General features: G+C 37.6%; 1 protein-coding gene across 2 annotated transcripts; it reads left to right on the forward strand.

Annotated features, from left to right (window-relative positions):
* The first annotated feature begins 406 nt into the window (after window positions 1-406).
* LOC139984960 (uncharacterized) lies at window positions 407-10053 on the forward strand. Of its 2 annotated transcripts, none has more exons than XM_071999119.1 (6): window positions 407-534; window positions 1240-1392; window positions 2416-3802; window positions 4357-4460; window positions 5433-5580; window positions 6335-10052. In XM_071999119.1, the coding sequence occupies exons 1-5, from the start codon at window positions 478-480 to the stop codon at window positions 5490-5492; spliced, it is 1761 nt and encodes a 586-aa protein (XP_071855220.1). In that variant the 5' UTR covers window positions 407-477; the 3' UTR covers window positions 5493-5580; window positions 6335-10052. The 2 variants fall into 2 exon arrangements, with proteins under 2 accessions (XP_071855220.1, XP_071855221.1); XM_071999120.1 differs by having other exon boundaries at window positions 491-627; window positions 6335-10053.
* Window positions 10054-10851: the final 798 nt, after the last annotated feature.

The raw sequence follows: 10851 nt of genomic DNA on the forward strand, positions 1-10851 counted from the left end.
ATTTAATTAGACAAAATTGTGATACTGTTTGATTTACTTAGCAATTATTGGAAGTGCACAGTTTTTGCTGTTCTGCTTAATTCGGGTAGTATTAAGGTTTGTATTGAATCATTCGTGAAAAAAGTCCCCTCCCCACCCCTTCTCCACCTTGTCAATCATGTGTACGCCAGTATTGAGAATTGTAATTTGAATTGTTTGGACAATCAACGCACTTGCATAAATAGAAAACACGTTAACGTGGACTCTTCCAAGTGTTACTGTATGCTATCCTATATTACCCACTTTGCCTTCATCATTCACATGGTTTGTCACGTTACTGCCAGGTGACCGCATTATACCTACTTTAGAGTATAATTTGCTGTTTGCTAGCTCTGTCGGCCAGGTTCAGTCCGGTGGTTCAGTCCGGTCTTTCGCAGAACTGGCATTGTTGTGACATGTGACTTGTAAACTCATCAGGTGATCACCACTTTAGACAAAATGGCGGAAGATTCGAACAACGAAGTCGATGCGATTAAGAAAATAACTCTGATACAGGTTAATGAAATGAAGAAAATCTGTGTGTTTACAATGAGAATATCTTAAGAATATTCTCTTCTTCCCTAAGAATGTAGAGAAAGCTAGATTACTGTAAGTTCGGCTAACAAAAGTAACACTAAACCTAGGCCTAGTACGGTCAGCACAATAGCGTAGTGCGAATTTATTAGGCCTAGCGTAGTTTAGGCTATCCACTTATTTGAACAAAGTAACAAGCCATTTATAAATTTGTGTAGCAGCCAAATTTGAAACGCATGTAAGATGTAGGCTGGTAGTTGGATCCGATGTAACTAACTAGTTATTGGTTACTACAATTGTTTACTAATGCCTAGCCTAGGCAATTACTTAATTAGGCCTTTATCTTAGCTGTATAATAAAGTTATTCAATTTTAAGCAGAATTGCATGATGTGATACTTACCTGTTTTGATACACTGATCATCGTAGCCCATTTGCTATTCCGTTATTTATAAGTACATCCATTCTCCAGATTAAGTCTGAAATGTGCTGAATCTGATATACAGAAGCCTACTGTAGGACTTGATATGAACTACTGTACGATGATAACATTGAATTTCTCTCTGGTGAGTGGTGACATTTAGGAAAACCCTAGGTGAGCAATCTAGTTTGAGTCATCTTTCACTGAAGAGAAGCTCCTCTACAGTAGTACTACCAGTAATATAATTTTTCTCCATCATCTCGCACAGGCTACTTTTCGTGGTCGACTTGCAAGGTTGAAAATCAGAGAAGCACAACAAATCTACAGGGACACAGTGGAGTCAATGGAGGGGGTTACTAAGGCAGATGAACTCCAGTGGGTCGTGCATGGTTGTATACCAGTCCCTGTCCACAAACAGAAGGTACAGTTTGCACACTGCAGTTACAAAGTCAAATGTATCTTGTAGCAGTTTTAAAGTCATTGAAGACTTGCCCCAAACCGTGTGCCGCGCTCTGCAAAAGTTAACTTTCTGTTGCTTGCAAGTGAAGTTTTCTTCTTGTTGCTACAAAATGCAGACAGTAATGAAACGTGATACCTTGTTATCTTTTATCTGGTCCTGAGATGTCCATCACTGCTATATACACTGTGTTGTGAGTATTGACCGTAGCTGAATACATTGACTGTACACTTGTGTCTAATTACTGACGGTAGCAAGCTGTGTGTATATTCTGGGATGGATGGTGGTGTCTAACAGTTCTGTTACACCTCAGTCAAAACTAGGTCAGATTACCGGCATGAGACGTTTCTTTGGCGCGAGTCTTCACACCCTTTAAGAAAGGTTATTTGCTCTGTCAAGATGTTTGATACAGTATTTATTGCAATAGTTAAGTTCTTTATGAATCCACATTAAAATAATTGATTTCAATCACTTCACTTTCATTGTCTGAACTGGTGATTTAATTTGCTAGAAATATACTTTGTTTACTTCTTTTATTACAATATTTATACTAAAGCATATTGCTATATTTATAATTGAGAAAACTCTTATCTAAAATAATTGAAGGGGGGTATTCAAGTTTTTAACTAACAAAAAAAGTTGCTCATTTTAGGAATTATTGCGGTAAAGCTCCTTTACCATGGAAATTTGTATAGATGAGTGGGTCTGTGCTTGGGAGAACTTTAAAATGTTATTTTCTCTTGTAATATTGGTCCAGTCTCAATTGCTAACTTGTGACAGGTCTAGTTATGATACTCTCTTTCCTTAGAACGAGAAAGTGGTTGGGAAGGGTTGGGGGGGGGGAGGGTTGAAGGGGTAAGTCACATTCAGGGTATCTGCCCAATGTTGTCACAAGTTAACATGTACAGTACAAACATATTATATACAGTAATGTTGAAATTGGCTTGACTTGAATTTTCATGAAATCTTTTGTGGTTTTATTTTCAGGAGCCAGACGTTGCTATGTTCATGAGAAGGTTGACTGAGAGAAATTTTCCAGACAAGACAAGAAGAGTAGTAGATATGGCTGGTACATCAAACAGTGACTCTGACACAGGGACCTATGTAGTTAGCACTTCAGAGAAATACTCCAGTATTGCATCTGTAGAGAGTAGCACCCTATCTAGTAAAACGACCTCTTTGGTTGATGGAGATTTTAAGAGCGACGAAGAAAACACAGATGAAACCGGAAGTAAAATATCGGATAGAAGTCAACAAAAGTTAGATAACAAGAATTTTGAAGAGTTTTGTGACACTTCAGATATGAATATGGAAAACAAAATGGAGGAGGGCTCAGTGGGAGAAGAATTAGCAAGTGAACCTAACAAGGACCGTAAAACAGTAGATGGAAGGAATACCAAAAAGAATGGCAAAACTCAAACTAACGATGAAGATGATTCAACAAAGAATTTTCAAATGGAAACAGAATCAAGAAAAATCGTGAGCCAGGGTGACGACAGTTTACATCAGAAAGATTTGGTAATTGGAGAACTGAGCGATGGACAGTGCCATCGGAATTCTGAAGAATTTCGAACAGAAGAGGAGCAAGATGGACCATCGAGAGGAAGCAAGGAAGAGTCAGAATTTAATCAGATGGAGATAAGACAGCAGAGAAGTGATGGCAAAGAGACAGTGCAGAGTGATTTGGAATCCTCTGAGATGGAACTTGCAGGTGAAAATGTTCATGAAAGGTGTGATAGGAATCAAGAGTGTGGAGCAGTCAATGAGAGGCTGCAAGAGGGGATGACAGATGAAGATGAAGATGGGGAGAATTTGAAGAAGCAGGAGCAGGAGCGAAGGCTAGTATCTGGTGGAGAAGAGAAAGGAGCTGGAATAACACAGCATGTTGATAATGAAAGCAAACAAAATGAAACTTCCAGCAAAACTACGACCATGCAGGTCAATGAGAAATTATCGACCGACTTCGAAGGGAATGAGGTTGAAATTTCCTCAGGAGAGGTGACATCCCTCGATCGTAATGGGGAGAGTAGTAAGGAAGCCGATGGAAAGTCAAAAGTCATCTCAGAGGGAAGGGAGATAGAGGAGAAAAGGAAAACAGAGTTTGAGAATGGTACAGCTTCCTTCATACCTCCATCTCCTATTTCGCATCAACGTCTTCCCGACAATGAGCAAAACTTATTATCTTCGTCGCCCATTTTATCTCACGATGCGACGGAACTTTCTGTCCTTTCACAATCAAATAATGGATTGAAAAATGGCGTAAGTGCTGTAGATGGAGACTCTACTATGTTGACAAAAGTGAGTTCACTTGCTGCCTCTTCGTCTGTGTGGGAGGATACCTCAGTTTGGGAGTCAGGAGAGGAGTCTGCAATGGGTAAACTTGTTGTTTTTTTTCTTTGATATGTAAGAAACCTTGTGGCGACATTTTTTGGGGTGTCCATCTGACAGTGGATTCCCTAATTCCTATTCCTGCCTTCTTTAGGGTTATTGTGATTTAAACTCATTACTGCATTGCAATTTGAACAATGGCTCTAATACTTGGCCAACATGTCATAAGAAGCACTTGTTGCTAGTCGATAGCTGTACTTAAATTACTCAAGTGTTACTTACGTTAGACAGCCACTGAAAGACAACATTGTGCCTTTGCCAATTAAGTTTAGGCTGTCAATGACTGTTGTAATTACCTGGTAGGCTGAAAGAAATGAAAAAGAGAAAGGAAAAAAAGGCAGAGATGACATGTTCCAAAGAACCACATTTTCTCAAACCCTGGTTGATTTAAAATCCTATGAAGAACAAATTTCCGCAAGAAATTGCTTTGGTTCCCTTCTGTTGGTCATGGAACATTTATGAATTACACAACTAGCAATGAAATGAATGACACTGATTGACCAGAATTTGATACTGTCATCTACTCATCTTCCTTTTCAGGTACATCAGGTTACCCTCAAGATCTGACAGAACTGCAAGCGTTACGGAAAAACGTCGCTATGGAACTTCTGTGGGTCCAGCAAGCCATAGAGAGTCGTAAATCGGTGAGATTATGGTTGTTATATTACCCCACTACACAGCCACTTTTTAAGAACTATATTAAAAATTAATAAATGATCGTTGTAGTATCTTATTTATAAGACGTGACAGAGAGAAAAAGCTGCAACTGCTGCAAGAATCACTTGCAGTCAGGCTGATCCAGTATCAAACAATATACTCATCTCAGCAGACCAGCAGTATTTATTGTAGGAAACTGCATAGCAGATTAGATTGTGTTCTATGCTGCACGAAGCTGCAGCCCCCTCAGCCTCCAATATTTAACAAGTTTGGCCTGAATATGTCTGAGACATTTCTTATGCTATATTTATCAGTAACAATGATGAACAGTAACAAGCTAGCAATTCTCACCCGGATTTTACATGCAAATTGTTTTTTCTCAAGATTGCAAGTCATTACCATGAATATTCATATTTACTCCAACTGACATAGCAACCAATAATCAAATCATTAAATAATATCATTCTTGCTGTATTTATTCATGCCAAATTTATCAGTAACAATGATGGACAAGAAACAAGTTAGTAATTCTCACCCAGATTGAAACATGCAAATTGGTTTTACTCAAGATTGCAAATCATTACCATGAATATTCATATTTATCCCAACTTACATAGCAACCAACAATTAAACCATTTTCAAGAGTATTTGCATCACAAAAGTTGTTTCATAGCTGCTGATAGTCTGATATTTTCATCCGGTGGATCTGCAGGGATGGATGTAGGCTTAGTCATCAGACATGGACGGTCATCTTTTTTATGCCCGATCGATCGAATGGTTACGACCGTCTTGAATAATCTAGTCTCTGATTCCACCAAAATGGCAGATCTAATCAGATGTGACATGTTCTTTTTAGGAAGAATCTTAGACTTACCAATCTTTTTGCTTTAAGCTGATGTTTTATTTGTGCATTCTAGGTTATCTTGTCAATCTTAATTCTCTTTTCTTCTGTGTTGCAGTATTTGAGATTAAAGACTAACTTGGAAGACAAAGCCAAAAGCCAAAATCTACAAACGTGAATATAATTAAAGGAGATCTTGTCCAGGATTGATTCATTTGCGATCGGTGTCATGAATTTGGAGAGGAAAAGCATAGGAAATCTGCACGGTGAGTAAATTTTTACTGAGGATCTGATGTCATGGTTTTCTACATTCATTTCTGATTGAATTATGATTTAGTAGAGGGGGGGGGGGGAGTTTAGCCAAAAAGGGAATGATCGGTAACACTATGCTGTGCTTGTGATAGCCATCCATATCTCATATGTCACATGATGTCATATGTCACATGATGTATCATGACTGCTGATTGGACAAAACTTACAGACAGATTAGAATACAAGAATAAATGGACCCCAGACCATGCATATAGTTTATAGTGTTTCAACTGTACCTACATGTCAGTGCTGATAGTTTAGACTGTTTTATATCAAATTATTGCAATAGATCAATGGAAGGCAGTAGTGAGTTGCTGCCTCACTGTGATGTCACACTTTTCTCATCAATAATGCGATACTTTGTCACAAAAAAATGGAAGAAAGAAAAGTCTTTTTAAACAAATAAAATTGAAGGTATGGTAAGGAACTTATGACACTTTGATGTTGCTTTCGGTAAGAATGCTGTATTGATTTGAGACAGACAAGATACATGCTGCCATGGTGTGAAATATATAGGATTAGTGCCATGGGTGCCATGGCATTAATCCTATATCTTTTATGCCATGGCATAAAAGATATAGGATTAGTCATAACTAAAACAAGGTTCTAGCCTTTCTTCTTCCCCACGGTATCAGCAATATGTCTCAGAAATGATTAATTTACTTGGTATCAGCTAAGATGGATTTTACTTCTTTATATTTTCTCCAGGTATTCTTCGGTGATTCTGGTGCAGATGCCCTCGAAAATCTGTGGACGATGGTTCAAAGCGACTAATTAAAGGCAAATGTCATCCGAAGTTGTCCATCATTGCAATCAAAGTCATGCAAAGTTAATAACATTAAAGGATAAGAATTCTTGATAACTTTACACATCAGGAGTGTTAAAGAATAAAGCCCAGCGAGGACAGAGCCAAGTGGACAAAGGGGACATGGTGTTGACTAATATACTGGAGTATGAAACTATAAATGGGGTTAAAGATACAAAATATGAGAGGGCTCAGGACCACTGCAACCTTCTTTTTCATCTCTGATACTATTTGCCAAGACGTACTGTGTTAATCTCTTTTAATAGCTTGCAATGTCCTTATCGATTGAAACAGATTTTTAAATTTTCCCAATCAAGGCCGTTATAACAAATGTTGGAACCAATTCAGAAAAAGAATCCAATTTTGTTTTAGAAAAATTATCGTCTACCCACTGGTGTATGGAAGATACAGTATTGATAAACATGGGTAAAGTTACAAAATATGACCAGGTGAGGACCATTAAAAGCAGAAAATTCATCCAAACTTGTCCATCATTGCAATCAAAGGTCATGTGAGGTTCACTTTAAAGGATAAAACTTCTTGATGGTGTTACACAGTAACATTGTAAAAGTACATCATACAGGGATGCCAACTAGTACGATTTTGCCGTATTTTGTACGGAAAATTGTCAAAAATACGATTTTACGTTTTGTTCTCAAAAAATACGATTTTCCATTATCAAAAATAAGTACAAAAAATAAACGACTCGCGGCTGCTAAGTGAGACTAAGGCCAATCTTAGGGTTATAATTAGTGTTCAAACGATTAACTGAATCGGAATCGGAATCGGTACGATTATTGCATAATCGGAACAATTACGTGGAATACCAGTTATGTCATACCGATTATTCAAAAACATATGGAAGGGTGAAAATATCATTATTCAAAAACATATGGAAGTTGAAAATATCAACTGATGTATAAGGTTTGTTCTTTTAGTACGAAATATTAAAATAATGACACCCTCTATACGTCTTTCACGATGTAATTTCATCAAATTAGGCTGCCAGGGTCGCCAATTTTGCTTCCCTCGTGGTTAGTGACTTCATATTTCTCGGCACAGTAAGCATGGTAACAATACCAATTTCGCGAATTAACGAATGTGCTGGACAGGGTTGGAAATAAGCGGGTGGCGACGGGCAATTCGCCCTCGCAAGTGCTAAAAAAGCCCTCCTTAAGCACAATTACGAGTGCGAAAAAGAGAAGAGAAATATAAGAAAATCGCCCGCGTTATATCAGGTGTCTGTGTAAAATTAATTGTGACATGCGTTTGCTTTAGCTACCTAGGTTTGCAATTGCAGCGCGAATCGCGCAAACAGTTCTCACAATCCCGCAACAAGTTTGAAGCAGTGCGAGAGGGTCGCGCACAATCACCGGGACAATAACCTAAAATCCCCACAAATCTCCGACCACATGGTAGCCTTACTTCACACTAAGTCAACATGGAAATCTAACCTAGCCATCTGTTTATTGCCATCTGTTTATTCGCTCTAGTTGTGTCGCAAATAAAAATAAAAATATCCATGGAAACTGCAACCTTCGACCACATGTTAGCCTAACAACCACACTAAGTCAATGGGAAATGTAGCCTAACCATCGGTTTGCCAAAAAAAAAGAAAAAAAGGCGTAGCTTAGTTTACAACTTTCAATTTGCTGGATATCGGCATTTGTTTGGAAGGTATGTGCTATGTCTGAAAGAGGGAATGTTGTATTTTATATTGGAGTAGTTTCTAGTTGTTATTAATTCTTTACATCAATTTGGTAACATTCTAGAGTAATTTTAAACAAGTTACGATGGTTCAATTTGTTTTTCAGTTTGATTGGCCTCAGCTTACATTTTCTAATTGAACTTGAATGGAGTTAAATAGGTAACGAATAGGTATGTTTAACTTCAAGTTCGTAACATTTCTATTTGTTCATAAACGGTATAATACTGAAAATAAGTACACAATAATGTCGGAATGTAGGCAATATGTAATTAAAGTTTACACTTTGGTAAAGATTGAAGATGGATGGTTTGTCTGAGATGCTTTTTGAGATGGATATTTTGAGTAACTATTCATAGCCAATTTCAAGCCATGAACAGGTGACATACACGTCGAGGTGGCTAGGCCATTCGCTTAGCACAGTGCTGACTAGGTAGGATGTCATATTTTCGTATTTTGGAAATTTGTAAAAAAAAAAAAAAAGTTTTCTTTTCGAGAAACTCCAGAGGTAATTTGGTACATAAGGATACCGAAGAGCCTAAGACCCAGGGGTTCCCTGTTACAAACGGGAACTAAATCGGGAACTCCTGCAGAAGTGCAAAAAGGCCACAATGGAATATAATAAGAGAAGTATTAAGTATATTACAACACTATGTTTGTAAGTTTCATCAATTGTACACTTTATAAGATGTTATAATCATGATGTATCAATTCTGCATAACAGATTTTTTAACTCATAAACTTAAAAACAAGTCAGTTTAAACCCTCGGTTTAGAGTTACAAGTCAAATTAGGCATCGTATTAAAAAATACAGTTTTGTATGGCAAAATACAGTTTTTTGGGTCTATGAGTACAGTTTTCTGAGTTCAGAGGTTGGCATCCCTGCATCATAGCGAAGACAGAAGCAAGCCCACGAAGGAACAGGGACGTAGCCAGGGGGGAGCAATGTTCCCATTTGAGTACCCTGATAATTAAACGCGGCATATCATTTAAGCCCTCTTTTCAGGTTGAAGGAAGCTAAGCGACGCTTCTCAATCTTTCCCCTGAAATTTTGTCTGCTACATAATAAACTACCCATATTATTGTTTATTTCCTGCAACATTTTGGAGGCACTTTGGGCAAAAATTTTCTTTGTACAACATGGCACTCCCTTAGTGTAATAATGCTCCATTTGTGAGGAATGCCCCTTTTAAAATTCTGCTCCCCCTCCCCTACCCCTACCCCTAATATCTGGCTACGTCCCTGCAAAGGGACGTGATGGGGCCAATATGTTTTACAGCAGTTACTTGGTTACATTTAGTAATAGCAAGAATACATTTCTGTTACAAAACTCTCTGATATTTTCGACTATTTTTCTTCTCCTTTCTTTTGTTTGGTCTAACAATCACTGTGAGTTCAGATAAAGTGCTCTGTATGGAGAAAAAAACAGAACATGTGAGGGCTGGAGTGAAAAACTTGCGTGCAAATTTACTTTCAGCGTTTTTAAGCAACTAGTTTGACAATTTCCCAATTTTAATACCACTTTATACTGTCCTCTCGTATTTTGCTTGAAAACACTTGTACTGACAGTATGAACAGTTCCTAGACCTGCATCTGGTAAAAAAAACAGGACATTCTTCATTCATACTGCTCAAACTGTCAGTATGAGTGCTTTGAACTGGCTTGACATGAAAATACATGGTAGAAAACATGTTCATTGATGGTAATTCAGTATTGATCATGATGTACGGCAGCACAAAACTGTTTAGCTTTTAGTCTCCGATTTCTGGTTATTTCACCAAATCTAATCAATATTACTCCAAACTTAGATCACAGGTAATCAACTTAGGACAAATTTTATCTGTCACATTATTAGTTGCTTACCAAAATCTGAATGATATAATTTTTTTGAACACATTTTTTTTTTTGTCCAATGCATTTTGTTCCCGTAGTGGTGTTAATAAAATATAGAAACATCTAATAAAATTTTCCAAAGTTACAAGTTTTCCGTCGACTTTTTCTAAGTTAAGCCACAGTGATAAATTCGGCGTTGTTGTATGCAGTTTAGTAAAGTGTCAATCTTAGTCATTTCGTCAAATCAAGCCAACTGTGGACAAGTCACAAGTTAAGTTTACCCACGAGTCAAGTCAACTCCCATTGTCAATTTATAACAGGGTTTGCGTAAATCATTTTGACTACGGAAGTGTAGAAAAGACATCACGTTACAAAACGATATGAACCTAAATGTATCGTTTTTAGCGAGATGTACTAGCTGTGAACAACGGTCAAAGCCTGAAAAGTTCCATTTTGCACACTTGCTCCCTCTTGCCAAACAATATGGAAATTACAGATTCGACCATATTCCATAAATGCAAAATGGTAACAATCATAAAATAATCATGGGAGGGCTTTAAAATGCATAGCTGGTGATTTTTCGACATTCACTAATCCTTTCAAATGTATGTTACATTGTATCTTTACACTTGTACCTTTCCATTGACGTATGCCACGTTGTAATATTCTCTTATGGGACTCGGTAAAACTTGATCAAAACCAGCATTTTTGGACAAGGTATTTGCTCTTTCGCAAAAAATCCTAAGCGCTCATGTGACTGCAGGGCACCCGTGACGTACTTGTGTGGAGTCGGTTGAGGAAACCTTTCGATCAACTTAGCTATTCACTTCAGCACTATCACTAGGCCGATACAACATTCTGTCATACTGTTGTTATTGTAGT

Source organism: Apostichopus japonicus, chromosome 17 (assembly GCF_037975245.1).
Source record: "Apostichopus japonicus isolate 1M-3 chromosome 17, ASM3797524v1, whole genome shotgun sequence".
Taxonomy (NCBI): domain Eukaryota; kingdom Metazoa; phylum Echinodermata; class Holothuroidea; order Aspidochirotida; family Stichopodidae; genus Apostichopus; species Apostichopus japonicus.